General features: G+C 35.5%; 2 protein-coding genes across 6 annotated transcripts in view; one reads left to right on the top strand and one right to left on the bottom strand.

The window, feature by feature from the left end:
* The window catches only part of cacnb2a (calcium channel, voltage-dependent, beta 2a), a 44,081-nt gene extending 27,931 nt beyond the window's left edge, over positions 1-16,150 (top strand). For 4 of the 5 annotated variants that reach the window (XM_079595775.1, XM_079595771.1, XM_079595773.1 and 1 more), the window contains 7 exons: positions 2,060-2,140; positions 4,777-4,835; positions 5,449-5,558; positions 7,110-7,261; positions 7,785-7,880; positions 8,682-8,876; positions 13,325-16,150. In XM_079595775.1, coding sequence (XP_079451901.1) covers positions 2,060-2,140; positions 4,777-4,835; positions 5,449-5,558; positions 7,110-7,261; positions 7,785-7,880; positions 8,682-8,876; positions 13,325-13,876 — 1,245 coding nt within the window. In that variant the 3' untranslated portion in view covers positions 13,877-16,150. Of the gene's footprint in view, positions 1-123; positions 144-2,059; positions 2,141-4,776; positions 4,836-5,448; positions 5,559-7,109; positions 7,262-7,784; positions 7,881-8,681; positions 8,877-13,324 lie in introns of all 5 variants that reach the window. The other variant, XM_079595774.1, reaches the window with a different exon arrangement.
* nsun6 (NOP2/Sun RNA methyltransferase 6) lies at positions 143-26,043 on the bottom strand. Its single transcript, XM_079595819.1, has 13 exons — positions 25,741-26,043; positions 25,562-25,643; positions 25,051-25,197; positions 24,107-24,180; positions 23,538-23,644; positions 22,675-22,828; positions 22,518-22,599; positions 20,737-20,856; positions 20,235-20,381; positions 19,340-19,489; positions 17,936-18,061; positions 17,384-17,570; positions 143-270 (listed from the first exon to the last, which is right to left on the bottom strand). The coding sequence occupies exons 2-13, from the start codon at positions 25,634-25,636 to the stop codon at positions 242-244; spliced, it is 1,398 nt and encodes a 465-aa protein (XP_079451945.1). The 5' UTR covers positions 25,637-25,643; positions 25,741-26,043; the 3' UTR covers positions 143-241.
* Between the last annotated feature and the right edge of the window lie 910 nt (positions 26,044-26,953).

Raw genomic sequence — 26,953 nt, 5'->3', positions numbered from 1 at the left:
TTCTCTTTGTTCATGCCAGCTTTCCCTTCTCTCTCCCTGTCTTTTCTTTGTTCCTCTGTACCCCAATCTTTCACACTCCCTTGGTCTTTTCTTTTTGTCTGTTTCCCTTCCTCCTTTCCTCAGCTATACAGAGGCATAAGTCGGTAAGTTAGGCCAGAGAACCGTGCGGTGTATTCCTGAGGCCTGCTGCTGGTCATTCCTGTTGTGCTTGTGCTGTAGTTTATTCATTATAGCTTGTTTTTTACACAATGGAAAAATGATACAGGATGCCTAAGAGGAAACAGAAATAAAGAGCCATTGCTCAGTGAGGGATTTATACTATATATAACAGAATATAATGTTTACAGTGAACTTACACCATAAAACATCTCTAAAGGTGCGAACACATTCACTGATGTTTGGTGAAATTTCAGTCAATCCAGTTATTTCAATAGAAATCCATTTTTGGGAGCTTTGTGAAAAAGTTACAGAATCCTTAAAGGGACCTTTGCAAAAATAAAAATATTCACGAGAAACGTATCATGTTCACGAGAAACTTTCGCATGTGCACGCGAAAGTTTCTCGCGAGCGCGCAATAGTTTTTTTCGTGGGCACGAGATATGTTTTTCGTGACCACGTGAAAGTCTGTATATTTTTATTTTTGCAAAGGTCCCTTTAGGGCAGGGGTGTCGAACTCCGTTCCTGGAGGGCCAGAGCCCTGCAGAGTTTAGCTTCAACCCTAATTTTTTTTTAGAACACCTGATCAGCTAATCAAGTCCTTCATGCTAATTTGAAAATTGCAGGTGTGTGTGTGTGTTGAAGCAGGGTTGGGACTAAACTCTGTAGGGCTGTGGCCCTCCAGGAACTGACTTTGACACCTGTGCTTTAGGGGCTCTGTAAAAAGTTCCCCACGCAGTTTGCGCTCATGTTTAAATTGGTCACACAAATTCACTGAAACAAAACCTATAAAAAGCTGCTTGTTCGTGCTTTATACATCACTATAATAGACTTTTTTAATGGACTTTTTGCCTGTGAAATTTTGCTAATGTGACTGCACCTCAATACACTCTTCAAAATAAAAGCTCCAAAAGAGGGGTGTCCAATCCTGCTCCTGCGGGCCACTGTCCTGAGTTTAGTGCCAACACCAATTAAACACCTGAGCCCGATGATCAAGATCTTACTAGGCATACTAGAAACTTCCTGGCAGTGTGTTGAGGCAAGCTGGAGCTCAACTGAGTTTGGACACCCCTGCAATAGAGTTCTTAAATAAGTGTGAATTTTAATTTGAACCTTTTGTGCATCGGAAAGGTTGCATGGATGTTAAAGGTTCTTCATGGAATCATAAATGCAAATAACCTTTATTTTTAAGAGTGTACAAGAGATGTTTGTGCTGTTGTTTTTCCACCAAATGGCATAAGATGTTAACTTTTTTTTTAAAGAAAATTAACTATTATAATCTGCTATGAATCCCACTCCTGGAGAGCCATATCTATATTATATTATCTATATATTAAGACATGAAAATGCACGACAGGAATGATCGGATGGCCACTTCCTAGTAACCCTGTGTAGGTCTCCCTTCTGACATTTCTCTTATACAGCTTTGAATTTGCATCTTTTGTGTGCGTGCATGTTTAAACAATGAAATGATTATTTATACAATTCTGTACAAAATTGTATATATAATAATTTTCTAATAACAGTGCTGTTATAAAAGCTTGATATTAACCAATCCTATTACTAATCTCCCCAGTATGTTTGAAACACCTGATGTTTGTGTGTTTTCAGTTTGGTGTCAAACTTAATATGAGCACAGGCAAAACTAATGCATTACAGTTATAACTCCTTTTTTATCTTTAAATGAAATAATTCGCTATACAGTCATGTAAGAACAGGACATACTCAGCTGGCTGACATTAAATTTGACACTTGCAATGTAGATCTTGATCTTGAATATGGATAATTAGTATTTGCAATCAAATACCAATGTTATCCCTCCTATATGTGATTGTAAATGGGGTGTTCTGTGTTTGTATGCACACATCAGAGGCTAATGTTGTGTTTTTGTGGTGCTCTACAGACAGAGCACGTTCCTCCATATGATGTGGTGCCCTCTATGAGACCGGTGGTGCTAGTGGGACCCTCGCTCAAGGGCTACGAGGTCAGGTGCTGCAAAAAGCATTGTGACTTCATTTAGGAGATATTTAAGGGCTAATTCTCCCAGAAATTAACGTATTCACTCAAACCTCTTATCATGTCTTTTATGTATTTAGCAGAATGTCCAAGCTGCTCTTTTCCATAAAGTCAAAGGTGTAAAAATTACGACAACATTGCAAACATTGTTTTAAGGGAAATCAGTAAGCACTAAAAATAAATGCACTCTAAATTGGTTTTTTTTTTAATAACATGTAGAATAACAATAACATTAACTAAGATTAGTAAATGCTTTAGAAGTATTTTTCACTGGTAGTTCATATTAACTAATATAGTTAACTGATGTTAACAAATTGTTGTTACTGAAAAAATTATATTTTAGGTGCAAAACCTGGTCACCATTAATTGAAATACATTTTTTTATCACTTTTTTAGCTTTAGCTTTTAACAGTACTGTATGGATTTGAGAAAAAATATGAGAAAGTGTTTGCAATGTTTTTATCTTTGAATTGAAATACTTGAAATAGAATATCAGCCACCACAATTATAACTGGTTCAGCCAAAAATCAAAACAAATGAAGACATTAAAGAGGTCATGACATAATTTTGTTTTAATATGTTCCTTGAGGTTCACTTATTTGCTAATGTTAACACAAAAAATAATTGCGAAAAAAAGTGATTCTTTTCATCCTGGCCCTGTCTGAAATGATCCGTTTTTATGGGGCGGTTCAGACCGTATTAAAAACCTCTGTCTAAAGATCAAGGCAAATTTGATTTCTCATCCCTTTTAGAAATAAACTTCAATATAAGTAGTGACATTCATCTTAAAGAACAGATCTGTGTAATATTTAAGTTTTTTATTATAGTTTTTGCATCTTTATGTTGGCAGTGTTTGTTCGTTACCCAGATTACCCTTTGTCTTGATAAAACATAAGAACATTATTTTGTTCTCTAAATCATGTCTGCAATTATATTAAAACTATTTCATGTGTATAGCTGCCCCTAAAACTTTTTGCGCTATACTTCGTTTTTTCACTGAAAATCTTGCCTTATGCACTAGCTCTCCTGATGTGTTCAGCATACAGTTTGAGAAGAGAAACCTGGGGCCTCATTTATAAAACTGTGCGTAGGATCCTAACTAAAAGTGTACGTGCGCCCGAAAGCCAAAAATTGGCGTACGCAAAAAAAATATTCAGACTTATAAAACCGTGCGTACGCCAGAACCTGCGAAGAATTAACTTTATAAATCCCAGTCAGCGAAAGATTGTGCGCACATGCGTCTCCTCCCCGAAATAACCATATATGGAGATTACAACACCTAGTTTTACTATGCATAACCTCATCAGCATATCATTTGCATATTTCTATTCATCCACGTGATAACATCTTTAACGGTTCAAGACATTCGAAAAATTTGAAATATGGATGTGCCGTCAAATTACATTAATAAAAATCATTTAGTAGCCTATCCTTGCCTTGTTTTTGAATAAATAAATCAAATAGTGTAAAATATATTTCAGAGAAAGTTTTTCTCAATCTTTTCACTGGCCAAATAGTATTTTTAATTGATTTATATTTTTAATGGAAACAGTTACCTTGTTGTGCATTATTTGCACAAAACTATTTTCTCGGACAATCTGCTACTATCATGATAAGTTTTTAAAAGCACTGCATCCACAACAAATATATCTATTTATTGAAAAAAATTGTTTAACTTCGCAGTAATGATTTCATGTAGTTTAATTGTTTAACTCTCATTAATGAGAATGGCATATTTAATCAAAATGTTTATATCAGGAGTAAAACATAGTTTAAATCATTCTTTTATTTATTTAAACTGTTATTGTGAACATGCACTGTATTTATGATTAGGACTCATAATAAAGATTTATGGTTTTACTTCATCTGCCGTTAGATAAAGCTATATGTGTCAGTTTCATTAAACCGCCCAACGCGCTCGCTGGCGCGGACATTTAAGAAGGGATGGATATTTGCTTCAAGTGATAGGCTTGGTGAGTGAAATTATATTTGTATCTTTCTGTATACGTCTAATTTTCTTTAGATTTTCTGTCTAAAAGTGACCAAAAAGACATTTAACTCCAGCTCACCATCAGTGTCGCCAAACTGCTCCGTCTCCAAAACGTTCGTACGCATGGGTCAGAGTTTGCGTGCAGATGCGCAAATTTTCCCGTCAAGTTTGTTTTTATAAATCACAACTTATGCGTCGGAAGTGGCGTACGCCTGTTTTGTGCGTACGCAACGGTTATAAATGAGGCCCCTGGACATTTTACTTATCTAACGTGCAAATACCAAATGACAAATATCAACTGACAAAAATGATAAATGTGCTTAGTGACACAAATTTGAGTTGGTAATGACTGAATTGTAATTATTTGGGTGAACTATTTCTTTAAATGTCATAAATCTCCATGCATCATTACTCTCGTTTTTTTAGACATGCACAGTATTTAAGAGCTTTTAATATATTTTATTACCTATTACTCCATATTACTTCATATTTACACTTAATTGTAAAGCATTTAGATCTATGTTGGCTTTATGAATGTTCTGGAAATACAATGTGCAGAAGTTAAGGCTAAGGCAGGAAGAAAACTTGACATGTTCATTTTTGCGTGTAAACAGGTCACAGATATGATGCAGAAAGCGCTGTTTGACTTTCTGAAGCACCGCTTTGAGGGAAGGTAAGTCTTTAAGCCGTTTCTCTTCGTCCTTCACCCTCCTTAGGGATAGTTAATATATTTGTGTGTGTATGTCACGTGAGTGTTCAGTGTTTCTTAAAATAGTCACATCTCATTGCCTTAATTGGCCATGCTGGTCCATAAACACAGCTGGGTCACATGCTTGTACCTTCCCTTGACTGCAGTTTTCCCGACACGAGTCATCACTGCTCTGTATTTCCAGTATGACATTTTAATAAAAATCTGTTGGTGAATGTTTTGGTTTATCTCATTCAGTTTTTTTTACAAACTCAATCCTGACCAAATTCATATGATTTGAAATCCAGTTAATGCATTTCATACTAATATTGTTCATCTGCAACATGTATAACGTCATGTACAATGGATGCAAAGACACTAATTTCATGTTTTCTTCTAGTATCTCCTATATACAAGAAAAATAATAGAAGACTGGATAGAGAGAAATGGATGTGTGCAATGACTAATTCCACTGTAATATTGTAGTGTAAAACTAAGAAACCCTCAGAAAACAGTGTTTAATGCATAATACACAGAATCTATGCACTCAGTTCCAGATCTAGATTCTCTTTCACGCTTCTTGTTTTCTCGAACTCAGGATATCAATCACAAGGGTTGCTGCTGATATTTCTCTGGCCAAGCGCTCTGTGCTGAACAACCCCAGTAAACACGCCATCATCGAGCGCTCAAATATACGCTCCAATTTAGGTCAGTGAAAGTGTTTGAATTTCTTTTTTATTTGGTATGATGGGTTGGTGTGAATGACCATGAAATTAAATATTTTGTCAAATGGTGAGACTTAGGAATTAAACTATTTCCTTCAGAGGCATTCTGACAAAAAAGTTCTTGAATTGAACATGAATACATCTCTGTTACAGTTTTTATTATTGAATTTACTTTCTACAGTATCCAGAAGGCATATACACACTTTCACACAATAGAGTAGGTATACTTGTCACAGTATGTTCTCAAATCTGGAAATGATGACAGCGCAGTTTAGGTCAATTTTATGTTATTTTCTCATCTATAGAGAAAATAAATTCTAGCATTCTAGCAATATCTTATTCATTGTTGAAGAGTTTTTTTTTTTTTTTTTGGTTGAGATACCTACCAAGGGAGTTGATTAAGGAACATATATATATATATATATTTATTTATTTATTTATTTTTATTTTATATATATAGTTTCTTAATCAACTCCCTTGGTAGTCGCTCAAAAAAAAGAAAAAGAAAAATATATATTTAGAATCATGTTTTTTGGTTTCAAACAGAGACGCTCTCACATTTCTAAAAAATAAATAATCTAATTTACTAGAGGTTCTGACAAATTGTTAAAGGAACAGTCGACCTTTTTTGGAAATAGGCTCATTTTCCAATTCCCCTAGAAAAGTCTCCAAAAAATGACCAAAGTTTCGATATTTTTGCTATTTAAAACTTGACTCTTCTGTAGTTACATCGTGTACTAAGACCGACAGAAAATAAAAAAATTGCGATTTTCTAGGCCAATATGACTCTCATTCCTGCGTAATAATCAAGGAACTGCTGCCGTACATGGGTACAGCAGGCGCAAGAATATTATGCTGAGCCTGAAAATAGTCCCCAGCTAGGTAACTTCCAACGTGACCGGCACTAAGTTTGTAATATCATTGCGCCTGCTGGTACGGCAGCACAGTTCCTTGATTATTACCCAGGAATGAGAGCATAGTTCATAGTCATATTGGCCTAGAAAATAGCAACTATTTTATTTTCTGTCGGTCTTAGTATACAATGTAACTACAGAAGAGTCAAGTTTTAAATAGGAAAAATATCGAAACTCTTTGGTCATTTTCTGGAGAGAGATGCTAACGGTCTAATCAGATTTAATGATCTATGCTAAGCTATGGTAAAAGTGCTACCGCCAGACCCAGATATCGGATGAATGGATTCGAAAACGGTAAAACTCAACTGTTTAACTCTAGGGGAGTTGGAAAATGAGCCTATTTCCAAAAAAGTGGAGTGTTTTTAAAATTTTTAATTAATCTGAATTGTTTTTTTTTTAATCATAAATGATTCAATGACCAAAAAAAAAATGTTAACAGTCACTTGTTACCACCTGGTGGCGTAACAATGTAATTGATATAACCATTGAAGCGCCAACTTTCAAAAGGTGATTTGCTGTATTTTACCTTTACACTTTCGTGTTTGTGTGTGTGTGTGTGTGTGTGTGTGTGTGTGTGTGTGTGTGTGTGTGTGTGTGTGTGTGTGTGTGTGTGTTAATAGGGGAGGTACAGAGTGAGATTGAGAGGATCTTTGAGCTGGCTCGGACATTGCAGCTGGTGGTTCTTGACGCGGACACAATAAACCACCCAGCCCAACTGGGAAAAACTTCTCTTGCACCTATTATTGTCTACATCAAGATCACCTCTCCAAAGGTACACACAAAGATAACTCACAATCATGGGTATTTGTGTGAAAACCCTGTTCTCTCACTGACTATCCCTTGTGAACGTCCCTCATGACGTGTCTCGGCGGAGTGTGGGACTAAATATCCTCCACCACTGACTGCAAACCGGCATTCAGTTCTGCCTCCATTTAGTTTGCAACGTCCAACTTCCTACGACTCAATCATTCCCGAGGACAAAATATAGTCCCAGCCTACATTTTTCTCTCAGATACACTCGGATATATGTCACAATAGGGAAGAAAAGACTTTCACAACTTTAAGACTTTAAGAAACAGTCATGAATGTGTACTCTTTAAGCACACTTAAGTGCCGTTTTATTTCATTAGTATTAAATTATCTCCCAGTACACTTTTGGGGGGGAAAAGGTATTTCTTAGGTTTGAAGTACACTTCAAGTGTACATTTAATACAATTAAGCACACTTCTTTTTTTACAAGTCGTTCAACAATGAAATTTTGCTGGAATATTGTTTCTGGCTTGTCCATCTTTCAGGTTTTGCAAAGGTTAATAAAATCTAGAGGGAAGTCTCAGGCAAAACATCTCAATGTACAGATGGTGGCAGCAGACAAATTGGCCCAGTGCCCTTCAGTGAGTTTATACACACACACACAAACACACACTTTTGTTAAGTCAACTCTAATTGTACTTCCAAACGTTCACAAACATGAACTGTATAAACAAAATAATTGTTGTATAACTTATAACTTAAAGCTACACTGTGTAGGAATTACTCCAATCTAGCAGTGAAATTGTATATGACTACCAACTGAATATTACTTTCTAGCCCCTCCCATTCCGAGGGCGTTTTAACTCCTACGGTGGCCGTATTATTACAAATCTGCCGGCAGTCGCGAGTAATCTCCCTCTCGCATTCGTCACGGTGCCACTGAGTGTAAAAACACGAAAGGCGAAGTGTGAATTTCCAGGTATGTCCCTCTTTGGCTACAGTATTTTCAAGATGGAGGCGCAACATGGCTTTCGCCATTCGAGCAGCTCACCCGTATGTATTATAAATGGCAGATTATTCTACGCTTACGAGAATACTTGATTAGTTGGTAGAAGTAATTATACATTAATGGGCACACAAGATTGAAAGAACAAAGTGTTTTTTGCTAAGGATCAACTTAAAAAATTACACAGTGTAGCTTTAAATTGTGATTTCCTCTCGATTTACTAAACTTTCATTATTTAAAAAAAGTTTACTTTATCCCAAAGTGATTCTCTCCCTTGATAGTTGATATGCGTCATCATCGCAAAATAATTTAACTTGATGTATTTTGTATAACTAGCCAAACTAATTTGTGTGTAAAGCAAACATTTTATAAATAATTACTTAATTTTCCACTCTCTAGCAACTCATTTTCCTGTTGTTGTTTGTTCTCCATCCAGGAGCTTTTTGACATCATTCTGGACGAGAACCAGTTGGAAGACGCCTGTGAGCACATGGCTGATTACCTGGAGGCGTACTGGAAGTCCACTCATCCTCCCAGTGACTCTCAGGAAAACGCTCTGCTTGAAAAGCTCAGCACAGAGGCTGAAGCTGCAGACGCCTGCAAAGAAGCACTGTCTAATCCACAACTAAAGGTGCTTGTGAAACTTCAGCACTTTTTAATAATCTCTTGTCGTGCTTTAAAGAAGTACACTTATTTGATTGTGTTGACTAACAAACTAAAGCAGTGTCCTCGCTTCCTGCAGAACTCGCTTCCTGCAGTGTTATTCGATATTACATTTAAAGTTAATATATTTTCAATGTATGAAATGGCAACTTCATTACAGATATGTAATTACCAGTACAAATATATTTAAATACATGACATACATGTTTGAATAGAAATGACATTATATATTAAATATACACTGTATATTTTAGTTTACCATATGCATGTCAGTATATCCGGCAGTACACTTTACCCATTTTTCAAACACATAATAGAAGTTATTATGGAATTTATAATATAGCATTTTAAAAAATATCATATTTTAAAAGATTTTTTTTTAACTCATTCACTTACTCATCCTTATTTTTGTCAAGATTTTTTTTTCTGGACTACACATCCCTCTTATTTCATAACGTTGCAAGTTAAAATGTTTTTTTTCCCACTTAATTCTGCAGATGTAAAAACTTAAATTGCATTCTGTATAAATTTGTAATAAAACTGACAGTAATTTATCTAATTTTAAAAATATTATTTAAAAAATACCAAGTATTCTTAATCCTAAAGATATATTTAAAAAATAACCACACATGCTTCTGAATATTGCTTGAGCTAAATAGTGTAGACTGCTTAAAGGTACACTATATAACTTTTTTTGTTCAAAATTAAAATTCAATACATTAACATTCAATACATGATCAATAAGTCATAAAACACAGCTTTAACAAAGATTAATCTATATTTAATTTAAACAGTGAACACTACAGTTAGACTACCGTACTTTATTTTTTAACTGTTAACATTGACCCTTGAATCAAAAACTGTAAAATGATCCGAACCGTGAGTTTTGTGATCAGTTGAATCACTAATGTCTATTAATGGGTAACGCTACAATAACGACTTCAGCTGGTGAGCTTGAGATCTTTTCCATCTAAACTAGTTCTATCTCTTAAGCCTAGTAGTGAATGTGCGGATGGATATGCTTATGGTCACCCAGAGCCAAAGTACAACCAAAACAATGTTCTTTCACAAAATGCATGCAGTTTTTTTTTTTTTAACGACTAGAGGACCAAAAGTTACATAGTGTACCTTTTTAAAGCAAGCAATTTTCAGAAACAGTCGCTAAAAATACAATTCATAATAATCCTGAATAAGTCACAAACATTACACTAGTAAATAAACATTTAATAATAATATTGATTTACATATAAACCGGCCATCTATAAACTAAAGGTGGATCGTCTGAGTTTCGAGTGTTGACAGCTGTCGGGAGCGTAGCTGTTTAAACTATTATCAAGACTTACTTTAACTCAACACTGCTATCACAGTTACAAGCCATACTCCGATTGTAACTCTACATGTTGTAATATTCATGTTTTTGCGAATATGCTTATTGTTCTGTTGACAAACACTGCTGCTGCTCAGACTGAGAAGGTTACTCCTATTAAAGACTAGTAGCCTCAGTCACGGTGAGTGTGTGCGTATGTGCAACACTGACGCTTGGTCAGGATTTCTTTTGAACAACTTCAGAATAGTGACATTTCGTTAGGATTTAGCCTGAAGGAATTACTCACCCAAAACCCAAAATGAAAATACGGTCATCATTTACATCAAACCCATACTATATTTTCTTCTATGAAACACAAAATAATTGAAGCTGCTGTTTTCCAGACAAAGGGCAAGTCTAAATATGCAAAGCACAAATGAGATTTAAGTGCACAAAGCTTGTTTAATGGATGTTTATATGGGCTACTATTATGGTACTTTTTATAATTTCTTTCTTTTAAAAAAAACCCAGCACATGTGCTTTCCTTATATGTAAAAGAGCAGCATCAACCTCCACAGGGGAAAGAAAATCATAGTTTTGAAATTGCATAAGGATAAGTAAGAGGTCGGTTTTGGGTGAACTATTCCTTTGATCCTATTGTTGACTTTTAAGCTTTTTAATATGGAGTTATTACATTGGCATTCTAGGAAGAGTGGTAGTAGATTTAAAGTGGTTTGTAGTGACTTGCAGTGACTTTTTAAAGACTTGCATGTGCGTGTGTGTTGTGGTGCAAAATAACTATCATTTTGGTAACATTTTACAATAAGGTTTCACTTGTTAACATTGGTTATCTACATTAGTTGATACTACTAACTAACAATGATAAATACTTCTAAAGAATGTTTTAATCTTAATGTGAAGACAAGACACTACAGGCAAACCCATTGTTATTTCATGCACTGGTCAATATTGAGATTTTGGCCTATTTGGGCTTCCATAACATGTCTTTTTTTCAGAATAGTGGAAAGAAAACATCCAGAATACACATTTAAGAGTTTATTTTATTACACTTAATCTATTTGTGTCTGTAGATTTAGATTACAATAAATATCTTTAAAGGCAGTGAGTTAAAAATATCCAGTTGACTGCGGTTTCTGATTTATGGAGTGATTAAAAAAAAAAAGAGTTATCCAAAATCCCCTCTGCACATTTTTTTAAACTCATACGTCAACAAAATGACACAAGAATGTTGAACTTGGCTTTATCCAATGTTCAGATTTATGTTCTGGAAATGCAGGCAACTTAGTGCATATTTAATTAGATAATGCCACATTTTAGAAAATTGTGCTTAATCAACTGGGGAAGTATGGTGACATCTATTTGTTACATTTTTATATTTACCTGTAGTGTCTTGCCTTGATTTCAACATTTACGAATACATTATTAAAATAAAGTGTATCTGTTTAATGGACCCGAGCAAACATAAAAAAAGATTGATGCATATTGTAGCAAATGTATAGAGTGGTGCAGGTATGGCGTCACTTTATAGGCCAATCGGCAGTTAGCATCACACTGGTTCCCTCGCAGAACCCAAAAGGAATTTCCACTAGGCTTTTGGATTATCGCAATAAACAAGCTTTGTGATCAACAAAAGTTTATGATACTTGCATGTTTTGTCCATCAAGATTTTCACAGATGATCACAACTTTTAAAGGCTAAATGCAGTCTCCAGAAGTTAAAAGCTAAAGGAGGCTATAAACGAACTACAACACGGTCGCTCGACGTCAACATCACCGTTACTAAGCTTCTGACAACTCTTTCAGTATTTATCTAAAAACATTTTCCCAGAACGTTTGCGTAAGAATAGTTTATAAGAGCACAATTATACACAATGAGGCTGTAAAACTGAGTTTACCGGTTCTCACCGTGATGATGTTCGATCTCCCCGACAGCCTTTGTAGTCCCATTTAGACACTTGTTAGCAACCGCCTTTTTCAAGACACAACAGCTTAAAAAATTTAACCAAACCCCCGTTCAAAAAACTCATTGTCTTTGGAACGATAAGTGGTAAAATGCTAACTCGCTTCCACGGTCTGGCCTACAAAATTATGTCATACCTGCACCACTCTATTGCTCATTGTTAGTTAGTGCATAAACTATTAATTAAAGGGATAGTTTACTCAAAAATGAAAATGTGCTATTAATTTACTCCGCCTCAGGCCATCCGAGATGTAGGTGACTGTTTTTTCTTCAGTAGAACATTAAAGAAGATTTTTATCGTACTCCTTAATGGTTCATATAATGCAAGTCAATGGCTACCGTCACTTTGAGAGTCAAAAAAACATACAGGCCAAACAAAATAAATACCTGTGGCTCCTGACGATTCATTGAGGTCTTATGAAGCGAAACAATCGGTCTGTGCAAGAAACTGAACATTATTTACAACATTATTACCTGTAATCCACAGCCTTTTGTTTTGTTTTACCGTTAAGTGACGGTAGCCTTTGACTTGCATTATATGAGTCATCAAGGACTACGCTTTCAGCTAAAAATCTTCTTTACTGTTCTACTGAAGAAGAAAAAGCCCCCTACATCTTGGATGGCCTGAGGGTGAGGAAATCAACAGCAAATGTTCATTTTTGGGTGAACTATCCCTTCAATGGGACCACCCTATTGTAAAGTGTTACCATAAGGAAAACATCTTGGAACGCTACTTGCTGGAAGGACCTTGTGAAGTTATCCCAGAGGATGATCTTTGGTTGGGTTTCAAACATATATTTTTAGAAAAAAAAGTTCCAAGGCACTTCTTCCAGATGAAAAAAGTTTAAAAGCCTTTATTCACATCATGGCTCACACTAGGAACATTAAAAATGACAAATTATTTTTTTATTTTTCTACTGAGAGCCATGATGTGAATAAAGGCTTTTTAACTTCTTAACAGTTTCTTAACTTCTTAACTTTTTCACTTTCGTCTGGAAGAAGTGCCTTGGATCTTTTTTCTAAAGATATCAGATTTTGTCTTTTCCAGTCAAAATATATAAACATCCTTGCAATTTTGGGTGTGCAAATCCATATAACTGCATTGTTTTATGCGCGTGTTGCTAAAACAGGGCACAGGCGGTGACCAGGAAGCAGATCGACCAATGGGCGACAGGACAGGCTTTTCTGAAAACCATCATCATCATCATCACCATCATCATCACTACCAAAATCAGAAGCAAGAAAGTTTGGAAGAAGACAACATTGAGGAGAGAAATGCTAAAGACCAACAGCAGTTACAGAGTGAATGGAGAAGTAGTCACAAACATCACCATTCCTCAACCACGCGGACTGAACACCACAGTCATCCTCAGCATCAACACCGCCATCACAATCGGACCATGCGGACATTCTCCAAACAAGAGACGTTAGAGTCCACGTATCCCGAGCCTCTCGCTGGACATACACAGACTCACAGAGATGCGGAGGAACTGGAGCCCTCGATTCAGCCGAACCATCATCACCATCACCATCACCGCGGGGACAAAGAGAAGGAATACGACCACAATGAGAGGAACTGCAGACAAAGAGGAAAGCCGAGATCGCAACGAGAACCTCACCACGAGAGGGACAGGAAGCGGGGCGAGGGGGAATGGGCGAGAGAGCATTACATAGAGCAGTGATACAAACACACACTCTTCCACGGCCTTTGATGGGCCTCACGTCAATGTTATGTGTTTTTACAGGGCAGCGTAATGTTTATGACACGTCTATCCATACACGTTTTCTTCCAAGTGTGGACAAATTAAAGACAGTTATATATTAATTTAATATGGCATGAATGATGATGAAATTGTGTCTTTCTTTAAAGGTTGCCTATTTATTTTTATATTTGCATTCCTGGTCTCATTGAATGAATCATAGGTGCATGTTATTCCAAAGAATAAAAAATGTAAAAGAAAAATCCAATAACTTGCTCTGCCTCTGAAATGTCACGTGTGTGAGTGACATTTTCAGAAATTAACGCAAGTAAGAATTCCAGCGAAAGTGACAAATGGCAGAATGTGCCTCATTTAGAAATCTGTTTGTTTGTTTGTTTGTATCTGATATATTTCCTAAAATTCTAGTTTGATATAATTAAAATCACCAGTAATTATTTTAATTATTATTTTGCTGTTGAATATTCTGTTCTCTCAGAAAGATGTCACATTACAGAAGTAAAATGTGTCGTGAATGCCATTTCGTGTTGAATTCTCAACTGCATCTTCACTGCTGTTTTTGGTTCGTTCTAAAACAATAGTTTATTTATTATGTTGTGTGGATGTCATTTAGAATTGTTATTTAATGGTAATTACGTGTGTGTTAAAAGTGTGTATTGCCTTCATATAGGATATTACAAAAATGACGTGATAGGTTTGGTTTGCTTAAACTGCTGACCCGACGAATTGACCAGGAGTTAATGAAAAGATGATGATTTAGAGATTTGAAAGATGCTCAGAGTATTTTAGGGTTTTGGAGCGTTTTACATCGAAATGTGTTATTTGAGCTGTAACGTTGTCTTTTAGCAGTGGGACTTCTGTTTTTATAGTCTTGCAGCTGATGTTTCTGGTTTTGGATTCAAACATGGTCTTTCAAAGGCTTACTCAAATAGGTCATATGAAAAATGGAAGGAATTTCCATGATCATTTGAAATAAAACGGTCAAATATAATATGCAAACAGAAATGACCTTTACAATCAAAAAAAAAAAAAAAGTGTTATTCAGTCATTTTGATTGTTGTGACTACACACAGATTGAGGGAACAGCATCTGCTGTCTAGATACTTCTGGCCATTATTTGAAAACTGATGAAAATTGTCAGAAATCTATTTGAATTACTACTAATTGTCAATCAGAATGTCAAAATTACACGTACAATTGGTTTATTATGTATTATATTGATATAACATTTAGGCCTGGTTTCAGAGACAGGGCTTAGATTAAGCCAGGATTAGGTCTTAGTTAAATTAGGACATTTGAGTAGCTTTTATAAACGTGCCTTAGAAAAAATCGTTACTGGTGTGTGTATCTTGAGATAAAACAATGGCACTGACATGTTTTAAGATAAGTCAGTGCAAGTTTCTTTCAGTTAAAACACTTCATGCTGTGAAGCCGGGGGAAAGTGTTTGCATTTCCCATTCGTTTTTTGATGCAATAATACAGAATCTGTTGAGTGGGTAAAATGAGTAAAGAGTATTGTCATCTTCCTATTGCTGATAATAATATACACACAAAGCTAATATTTACACAGGGTAGTCGTTGATTCTATGTGATTCTATGCAGTTGTGCTCATAAGTTTGCGGAAGTGGCAAGATGTTTATCATTTTAAAAAATAAAATAAGGATCATAAAAAGTTTTTGTATTATTATTTTATCAACATTTATTGCACAAATGATCCTGTTCAAAAGTCCTCTACCTCCCCTATGATCTTATTATGCTCTTTAACTTCTTTCATACTCAATGGCTGTTTGTATGTGATGTGATAGTTGTTCATAATCCCACATTTTTCTGGGATAGTTAAACAGTGACTACATGATGCTGAGATCCAGCTTGTTACACTGGACGATCACGCTACTATTACGAAGAAAAATAATAATTGGATGGTCAAGGCAACAGACTGCAATACAATTATGGTTTCTTTCGGAAATATGTAAATATATATATTTTGAAGAGCAGTAAGATGTTTAAATATTTCCCCAAAAGAAAAATGTAATAATTTACACAGACCATCCTATTGAAAAGATTGCATTCCCTTGTGTTGTCTTTTTGAGTATCAATAAATGTTTTTAATCTTTGTAATGTAATTTGTGTCCCTCAAATAAGTGATTCAGGCACATGAAAAACCGCTGCAGAAACATCACCTGATATTCTGAAAAATGTAAGTTTTTTTGTCCATACAATAAAAGTCCAAGGAAGCAACTGATTTATATATTTGTTGTGTGTTCAATTTCTAAGCAGATTCTCTGTCACTAAATTATGACAATTTTCTATATTTGTGTAAACTATTCCTTTAACTGGGGGTTAGTTATTATTGTATGTATATATATATATATACATACAGTATACGTAAATATATCTGACATAAGCAATTAGGGACCAATTGACCATATTTGCGATGGCACCTACAGTATTGTATACCGTACATTGAACCATTTCCCCCCATCTTTCATTATTCCAATCCTGAGTTGCCAAATGCATACCATGTTTTCAATTTCCACCAAACAAGACTTTTTTTTTATTCTAGACTGTTCGTTTCGATTCAAAATTTGATTCAGTTCGGCATTAGATCATGCCAGAAAAAAACCATTAAAGGCTTCATGATAGTTCATCCGTTCTCCAGTTCTTTAACATATTTGATGGTGAGAACAACAAAAGGCACTTGAGGCTGTATCTTGGCAATGCTTTAGTGTACAAGACTTTCGTTCCGTCAACACAAATGAAGATCTTTTTGAAGAAATCTGAGGATTTCTGTCCCTCCATTGACAGCTATGCAACACACTTTGATGCTTCAAAAAGTTCATAAAGAGATTGTAAAACTAATCCATATGAATTGATCGGTTTTGTCCAATTTTCTGAAGAGACTAGATCACTTTATGACGAACAGATTCAATTTAGGCTTTTATTCACATATTAACATTGATCAGCAAACATAAACATAAACTCATGTCCAGCGAACATGCTTGAGCCTCTGTTCAGCACAACTGATGTGTGAGTTGATGAATGTTAATATGTGAATAAAAGCCTAAATTAAATCTTAATTCAATTCCTTCAAATATCTTCACCTGTGTTTCGAAGAGGAATGGCATGAGTAAATGATGACAGATTTTTCTTTAACTCGTTTGAATTATTTACTTCTATGTGACGTCTAGGTATTATATGACGTATATGACAAAAATCATTTATGTTTGGAGATGGTCTGTATTTAAACAAATAGTTCAAGTCATTCTTCAGTCTTATAAATTAACAAATTTATTTTAATTTAATACACTGTGCCACAGTACAAATATTCACAAATATGTACAACATTGTATAAAAAAAAAAATGAAAACAATACTTGGAAACAACACATTAAATGGAGATGATAAATGGTGTGTATATTAATAATTAAAACTCTGCCAGTTGGTCTGTATTAAGCTTGTGTGCACTTCTTACCATTTTTTATAAACTTGGCAATAAAAAAGCCAATGGTATCAGTGTTGGCGTTTTGTAGAAAGCTCTCAGGGGAATGTGCGAACCGAGCTCCTCTCCATGCTAATTCTGGGCGAAATCTCTGTAGTAGCCGCCGTTGGTCACATGACAGACCTGCTCCTTGCATCCCCTCAGATCCTAAATGAGGCACCTGGAAGAGGTGACAAACACAAGCTTTCACTCTTACGGCTTTACATTAAGCCGCTGGTGTGGTAACAGGATTTAATTTTAAAAAATGTGTCCAACAGCAAAAGAAAAAACTCAATTTCCATGACTTTACAAAGAGGAAAAAAAAAACGAGGTAGATTATGACAGACTCAAGATTCAAAGATTCAATACTGTTAGCCACTTGAGGTTCTTTGCCTTGTTTAAAAATCCGGTAATGACACTTCGTTGTTTCCCTTCGTATTTGTTCTGTTTTAGCTACACTTAAAAGTATTCACTACTCAATTTGCTTGGACAGTTCTGGGTTATAGAAAAAGCGTTTGTAGTTTTAGCAATGTATCTCATTCTTACCTGTGGTTCTAGTGTTAAACAGGGGAATGTCTTGAGAACCCAGGCAACCTGCTCTTCATTCTCCGCAAGTGTCACAGTACAGGTGCTATACACCAAAACACCTCCCTGTTTTAACAAACGTACAGCCTGCAACACACACATAAAAGCTATAAAAGACTTGCACTGTAACATGTAGTACACAGCACCACCTTCTGTTCACTGACTTAGAAACACTTTCAATGGGTAGTTAAATAAAATGAGATAGATGGCTCCAAACAGTGTTATCCTTCCCTAAAACTATTACAAATCGGTTTCGTTCATTTAAATAAAGCTGAAATAACATAGAAATATAAAATGTAAACCGTAAACAAACTAAGATAATAATTAGAAATGTTGCCTTGGCAACTAGCTGTAATAAAAGCTTGAAGTACTAAAATTAATAAAACTAAAATAAACATAATTCACAGCTAAACAAAAATATATAAATAAAAAATAATTGTATGTATATTTTTATGTTTATGTTGGTGTCCTTGTGTGTGGTGTATAGGTAAGCCAAAGACAAATTTCCACTTGTGGACAATAAAGGAACTAAACATGTTGCATATAAGTCCCATTTTATTGTTACATTCAGAAATAATGTAAAATACCGGTAAATAAAACAAAATGTTTACAAACATTCTAAACATATAACCTAGGCTATTTTAGTTCCCCACACTCCACAACAAATCCTTTAAATTGAACGGTATTCAGAACAGAACAAGAATGAAAAATATAAGTAGCTATAAAATACACTAATAATAGTGCCATTCTTTATAAATAACATATAAACATCAAGCCTAAATTAAGTTATTTAAAGCAAAACTGAAACCGGCAATGTGTTTGGTGGGGCGGTGATTGTACGAGGAGTGTATCGAGCAGAGTAACTTGTTATATAATCAATACAATAAACTATGTTTGGTTGACCATTTTATTTTGATAATGAACAGAATGCGATGTCATATTATCAATGCTAGAACAGTGTGTGTGTGTGTGTGTGTGTGTGTGTGTGTGTGTGTGTGTTTGTGTGTTGTGTGTGTGTGTGTGTGTGTGTGTGTGTGTGTGTGTGTGTGTGTGTGTGTGTGTGTGTGTGTGTGTGTGTGTGTGTGTGTGTGTGTGTGTGTGTGTGTGTGTGTGTGTGTGTGTGTGCGTGCGTGAGGCGCCTGCAGAAAGAACTTAAAATACTCTGCAGATAAGAGATCGAGACATTCAAAAAATATTGTGTGTCTCAGTTTCCGTGAACTTGCTTGTGGAGCGCGTGACAAAAATAAGTGTACACTGCTTGTCACACAGCATTTTAAACTTAATAAAGAATGTTATAAGCAGCATGGAAACCACGGTGTCAAGACAACATGCTCTGGATGAGTAGGATCAGTAGATGAGTGTTACCGTAGTGAGGAGTTTTCTCTGTAGAGGCTGGTAGGAGCAGACTTCCTTTAGACTCCAGCTGTAGGTCATGTTGGGCCTTTGACCCAGTCCACTGCAGGGAGCGTCTAATAATATCCGGTCAAAACTCTCCTCGGGATATGGGGGACCATCAACAAATATACACAAAGTTGCAATTAGTAAGTCTACAAAAAGTTGTAAAAAATTATTTCCAGCTGAAAATCTGATCTAAACTGAAATTTAACCTTTTTATAAATAATACACTTGAAAAGTTTGGCATGATTATGATTTTTTAAATGTTTTCGAAAGAAGCCTCTTACCAAGGCTGCATTAATTTGAAATATAATAATCAGAAATGTGTATTGATCACTAAATCAGCATATTAGAATGATTTCTGACGGATCATGTGACACTGAACACTGGAGTAATGATGCTTTGCATCACAGGAATAAATTACATTTTTAAATATATTTAAAAAGAAAACAGTTATTTTAAATTGTAATAATATTCACAATATCACTGTGTTTGCTGTATTTTTGGTCAAATAACTGCAGCCTTGGTGAGGATAAAAGACTTCTTTCAAAAACATTTAAAAATCTTAATTATTCAAAACTTTTGACTGCCAGTGTATATAATAGTAATTATTAATCACTGTGAAAGATAGATTCAAAACAAAGTGATAATAATAATAGGAAATAAGAGGAACTTGAAATGTTTATAAAGTATTTACTCTCAAATAACATGTAAACAGCCCATAATGCAACTGTGTGTCGCAATAATTCACCCATGTGAAAAAGTGTTACACTATTAGCAGAAAGAAAGAAATGAACTCATTAATGTATGTAATTGAGTGATGATTATATTTTGTAACACTGGTTTTAGACTATAGAGGCTTACCTGCACTGTATTCCTGAGCAGGGCCGGAGCTCACTGCATGTATGCTGTTACAGCAATATGCTTTAATACAGTCCATCTTCAGCATCTTTGCATTCTGAATGATCTTTTCCATTTTGGATCGGATTTTGTCCAAAGCCACAACAGTACCCTGTAAAGACAGCAAATATATATGAGTTTGTGTTAACAATTTACAATAGGATCCTATTTGTTAACATAAGTTAATGCATTAGCTAACAATGAGCAATGAAAAATATATATTTTTGTAAAGCATTTATTACTCTTCTTTGTTAACGTTAGTTAGTAAAAATCTAATTGTTCATTTTTTTGTTCATGTTAGTTCACACAGTGCATGAACAAATGTTAACAAATACAACCTTGGTTTTTAAAAATGATTATGCCACTGGCTAAGATAATGAAATGCTTTAGTATTGTTGACTGTTAGTTCATGTTAACTAGGACACTTATCACAAACTGTCCTTACAGAATTGCTAAAAAACACTTGCCTGGTTTCCCATAAGAGAAGCAATGTGTGTCGTCTTTCCTCCAGGAGCAGCACACATGTCAAGGATTCGCTCTCCAGGACGAGGTCCTAAAACATGACCCACGACCACTGACGGCAGATTCTGTATGAAAAATACAAACATATCAATTCACAAAAGACACCTCGATTTGTATGTGTTCATGGCTGGAAGGTGTTATATTGCTCATATATTGTTATATTATATTGCACATATATTGCTCGCACACAGAGATCAGAGATCGCGCTGCGCACACACACAAACATTCAGGAGCACACAGTAAGCACACTTAGTTTTTATTAATAAAAGAGCTTCACTAGTGAATCGCTACATTATATGTCTCAGCAACAAAGGGTTTTTGAAAATTGCAGCTTCACTATTAGTAGAAAGATGCTGTAAAGACGCAAGTAATTCACACACGCATCTCTCTATTAGAGTTATAATTAACTTTAATAAATGCTATAATTCATTCATACACTACTTTATCTCTTTGTCAGATTTAAAGCATACAGAATGCTAGATCTAATGAGCTGGAACCATAACCATCATTTTTACACATATTGTGCAGCAAACATGAATAACAGCTTTAACTGGTCAATATTGGCAAATGACCATGATGTAAGCGGATAATCCACGGCTAGCTGTGCATAACACGATCTGAATGCACTTTGTTTCTATTAAAATCATTTAATGCACAATTATATACATATATACACAATTCATATATACTATATTTATATATATTCACACACAATATATTATATGGACAAAAGTATTGGGAAACCTGACCATTACACCAACAGGGACTTTAATGATTAAATGACATTCTAAATACATAGACATACTGTATGGCAGCTGTTGCAGCTTCTGTATAACAGCTTCCAATCTTCTAGGAAGGCCATCCACAAGATATTGGAGTGTTTCTGTGGGAATTTTTTGGTAGAGCATTTGTGAGGTCAGGCACTAATGTTGGACAAGAAGATCTGGCTCGCATTCTCCATTCCAGTTCATCCCAAAGGTGTCCGATGGGGTTGAGGTCAGGGCTCTGTGCTGGGCAGTCAAGTTCTTCCACACCAACTCATCCAACCATGTCTTTATAGATCTTGCTTTGTGCACTGGGGCACAGTCCTGCTGGAATAGAAAAAGGCCTTTCCCAAACTGTTCCCTCAAAGTTGGATGGATAGCATTGTCCAAAATGTCTTGGCATGCAGTTGCTCGGCCATGAAAACCCATTCCATGAAGCTCCCGCCAGACAGTTTTTGTGCTGATGTTAATGCCAGTGGAAGTTTGGAAATTTTCAGCTATGGAATCAGCAGGGCGTTGGTGACTTTTACACACCATGCTCCTCAGCACTTATTGACCCTGCTCTGTGACTTTACATGGACCTCCACTTCTTGACTGAGTTGCTGCTCTTCCTAAATACTTCCACTTTCCAATTATGCCACTTACAGCTGACTGTATAATATCTAGCAGGGATGAAATTTCAAGAACTGACTTATTGCAAAGGTGGCATCCTATCACAGTACCACAGTTGAATTCACTGAGCTCTTCAGAACAACCCATTTTTTCCACAAGTGTTTGTAAATGCAAGGCCAGGTGCTTGATTTTATACACCTGTGGCAATGGGTCTGATTGAAAAACCTGAATTCAATAATTCAGAGTTGTGTCCCAATACTTTTGTCCATATAGTGTATATATAATTTGTTAATAATGGTAATGGATGCAAGGAATGGCAGTTATCTGAGACACAGACACATGAAGAGTACCTGGAGAAAGACCTCATCTGTAAGAACACCATCAAAGGAAGGACTTTGATAGAGAGGCTCGGTCATTCTAATCGCAACACCCCTGAGTGACAGAAACACACATCCACATGTTGAAGCGAACTGGCTTTCGACACGGTAAAAAGAGAACTTGACTCACTTGACAGGTCCATCTGAGCAGAATAATTCTGAGCGATCCACCTCAGAAATTCCATTACCCAGAAATACCTTCTTGCCCTTGAACTCTTTGGCTCCGCGTGTGCACTTCCCCTCAACATCAGAGAACACAGACACCATGTCGCCCACTTTCATGTCTGAGAAACACACAAAGGCAGACAGATGGATGCAACAAGGAAAACACATTTAACATTTGATCCAATCAAAATGTAGGTGTTCCCAAACTAAAGAATCCTATGGCCCTCCAAAAATTGGGAATAAACGGGCGGATCACCCTAGATTATTAATTATTTATCAAATGAAGCTATTGATACTTAGATACTTCACACAGCAGCAGAATGCAGTTGTAAGTCCTGTATTTGAGTCCTTCATATGGTTACTTACAGTTATTTTCAGGACTCACAACCGCATTCTGGGAAAACTTGGGCTGTGTGAATAACCAATGCTATGTTGATAAAGTGGACAAAGTGTAAAAACAAAAAAATGCCCTCAGAATATTAAGCAAGAATAATTGTTTCCAAGCAACTTGCTAACTAAAATATACACCAGATCTAAATATTTTTGAGCCACTTTAGAGTATTTTGGAGGAGCAAGTCAGACACTGTTTTCCTCCACCAGCATCACACAGTGACCTGGCCACTGTTCTGGAAGAGGAATGGCTCAAAATCCCTCTGGCCACTGTGCAGGACTTGTATCTGTCATTCCCAAGACAAATTGATGCTGTATTGACCGCAAAAGAAGCCCTACACCATACTAATAAATTGTGGTCTAAAAGGTTTCAGTGTCCAGCCTCTGAATATGACTCATTGTTAGTTCAAGTTAATGCATTAACTCATGTTAACTCACACTTTGGTGTGCAGAGGATGCCAGGCTTGAATACGTGAGCTCCTCGAAGAACAGCATTGCCACACTGAGCGCCAACTATAACTTCAGAGGCCAGCAAATCCACATGCCTGCAGAACAGTTGACAGAAGCATGCACATAAATGAAGAGACACTACAGTTAGTTAGGGCCCGTTCACACAGAATGTGTTTTTCCATTCCACCAAACTACTTTTCCATTGTTTTTCTATGTAAACACGTGCTACATAGACATGTTTGACTGTTGCACGGGCATTTCGAGTATTTTGCAGTGTCTCAAGCATGACACGGCCTTCTAAAAACAAGGAGCTCAAGTTAAAATAAGTTTGAACGCATCTCTAGACCTTGCTTTTTTCGTTCAATTGACATGCGTCTCATGTTTTTAACTTGTTCTGTGTGAATAGCCTCTCAAGCTTCTGAGAGAAAAAATTATCATGCCCAGGATCAGTTCATCATCATCTTAGACCTTAAATACAACTTCTATTTTAGAAACAATAAGAGTAAAAGACAGATAATACAAGCATTTTCTAATATTCCACTACATTCTCAGCATACCTAGGGCCGTGGACTGGAAGCAGCAGAACATCTGGAAGCTGTGGGTGAGTGTAAACAGCTGGAGCTCTTTTCTGCTGCAAAGAGACATGACATTGAGATCGTTAAAAAAAGGTCCTGAAAATCATTCAGAATCAAATATATTTAAACATACATTGCAATCAACACTTTTACACACAGTTACACGGATTGATTCACAGCACCATACAGTGACACCAAAAAGTATTCATATGTAACTTTGTTACTTAATGTAATTGCATTTAACCAACCAAAGTGATTTTTAGATATTTAAATATTCGCATGTTCATGGTTCTCTGATGTCAGTTAATGGTCACATGACATGCTGGTATACAAATAAAATATTTAATCTTTATTAGCATGTTTTCTTTTATTTGGTTGACTAATAAAAAAAATATTAACTTATAGCATAGGGCTCTTTTTAGCTATGATAGTATCTCACAATTCTGACTTTTTTCTCAGAATTGTGAGTTGATTCACAATATATCTCAAAATACTATGAAAAAAGTGAGAATTGCAACCTTTTTTTCATAATCCCAAATTTATATCTTGCAATAAAGACTGTTTTCCTCAAAGTTGCGAGTTTACATCTCACAATTTTGACTTTTTATCCTCCGAATTCTGAGTTTACATCTGACAATTCTTTCTTTTTTCACAACAAAATAAAAAAAAGGTAATTGCAACATTATATCTTAAAATTCAGACATTTCTTCTCATAATTGCGAGTTTATACCTAGCAATTCTGACTTTTTTTCTCATAAGACGACAACATAAGACGAAATCTGTATGCAGTGTTGCTGGGAAGTAAGTTACATGTAATGGAGTTATATCATTTAATTACAAAATAAATGTAACCGTAATTCAATTATGTTAACGATTACAAAGGGTGTTACATCTGAATATTTAAACACACATAAACACACACAGACCTGTTCTAAATGTTGCTCCAATCTATGTTGAATCTCCTGTAGTGGATGCAGGTGTGTGCTGGCTCTCAGACAGGTGAACAAGGGTGGATGAGACAGACAGGACAGCAGAGCTTCAAACACCTCATCTTTATCAAGATCAGACACCATCTAAAACCAAACACACAAGATAAGATATGAGAACAGACATGTCACTGTCTTTTTTAATGGCATATTGTAAACTTTGCCCGTCATAAGGAAGAAAATTTCGATAACACTTTATTCTAAGGTGACATACACATGCTCATTAAATTATGCATAATTGCAAGCAACTGACCCTAAACCAAACCCTACAATAATGTATAGTAGTTCATTAATATTACTCAGTACTTGTTTGTGTAATTACACTGTAAGAACGTCATCATAAAATAAAGTGTAAGCAACTTCCATATAGCTCATTTGGGAAAAACAACAACAACAATAATTTGCTTGACCTTAAAGGTCAATTAACATGAATTTGCGTTAAAGTGACAACCTCTTTCCTTGTATAAACATTGCAAAGATGTTCTTGCACTTCTGACTTCATGGAAAGCTGAGGGAAAACTGACATCGTGTCTCTTGTGGGGAAACATAAAAAGACATGTATTAGTTGTAAAACAACTATAAGTCAATCAGTCATACAGTCTTCCACATTTCCATGTAATAAAAACTTACAGTACACACGTACGCGTTCCTGTGTTCAAAAACAACTGCAGTAGATCGATCAACAGGAAGCAAGGGTCTCGAACAGTAAATAAAGACCACGTGCGAACTATTTTTGCGGTATTTCAAAGAAACACTTGAAAAACGTGTTTTGACTCAGCCAGTTGTGTATGTTTCTTAAACAAAAGGACATAAGTTCATATGCGTTTGAGGTCTAACCGGCTAATTTTAGCCATAAGTAAGCAGATTTGTTTTGTTCTTCTTCTTCTTCTTTTTATTTTAACGCATTCGTACGTTCACATACCGCCACCTACTGTATCCTTTGCAAAACAACTAGGGGTGGATATAAAAATATCAGGCTTATGAGAGTTACCATTTATATTATGGCAACCTTATGCCCGGATACCAGCTCTCTTTCTTGCCTGCTTATTATACGATTTTGGCAGAATAAAATGTATGTTTCATATTTATGATATTTGATAATGAGCTAGTTCAAAATAATATTGTTGTGAATTGTAATAGGCACACCCACTTTATTTATATATATACACACACACACACTTATGTACTTTAAATACACACACCTTTATATTCGAAATATATATATAAAAAGATTATATATATATATATACACTAGATACGCAGGCATAGATTTAAAATGCAAGTCGCAGACTTGGAGAAGCAATAAAACTCAGTTAACTCCAGAATAATGATTGCAGATGAATGCATCTAAACACTGCACCATGTTTTCAAATGCAAAGTGAAAAACTAAAAACTACAATGCATAAATCAACTGATTTGCTTGTCATTTTCGGTGCTTCATAAAGTTAGATACAGTTATCTACCTTTGTATTTTTGTCTTGATTTTTTTATACCTTTGCTTCAAATCAAAGTTTACACTCGGACTATGTGAAAATGCTAAATGCAAGTGCACATGAAAACAAGCTAAACAGTGACAGTCCAGCATTATTTATTCTTCGCAACAAGCCAATAAGCTAAGCTAATTGTCTGAACAGATTTATAAAACTATCATCAGCACTGCCATTATGACTATATTCATAATTACATCAAGTCCAAACACAGTTATAAAAAAAAAACATAATAATAAATAATAATAATACATAGGTTTTATATAGCGCTTTACAGGGAAACTCAAAGACGCTTTACAGATAATCAAGGAACAAAAATAAATAAATAAATAAAGATGGGAGAGTGTAGTTTTTAT

The sequence above is a fragment of the Phoxinus phoxinus genome (assembly GCF_949152265.1).
Source record: "Phoxinus phoxinus genome assembly, chromosome: 2".
Lineage (NCBI taxonomy): Eukaryota > Metazoa > Chordata > Actinopteri > Cypriniformes > Leuciscidae > Phoxinus > Phoxinus phoxinus.
This window is presented reverse-complemented; position numbering and strand designations above follow the sequence as displayed.

What these genes read in the sequence shown, in the direction of transcription:
- nsun6 (XM_079595819.1), bottom strand. Translation starts at nt 25,636, where the DNA reads ATGTCAGTTTTCCCTCAGCTTTCCATGAAGTCAGAAGTGCAAGAACAT. An exon ending in TGCTCAGATGGACCTGTCAA is followed by an intron (nt 22,600 to 22,674) that starts GTGAGTCAAGTT and finishes TCTGTCACTCAG; the next exon opens with GGGTGTTGCGATTAGAATGA. An exon ending in CTGCTCAGGAATACAGTGCA is followed by an intron (nt 19,490 to 20,234) that starts GGTAAGCCTCTA and finishes TGTATATTTGTT; the next exon opens with GATGGTCCCCCATATCCCGA.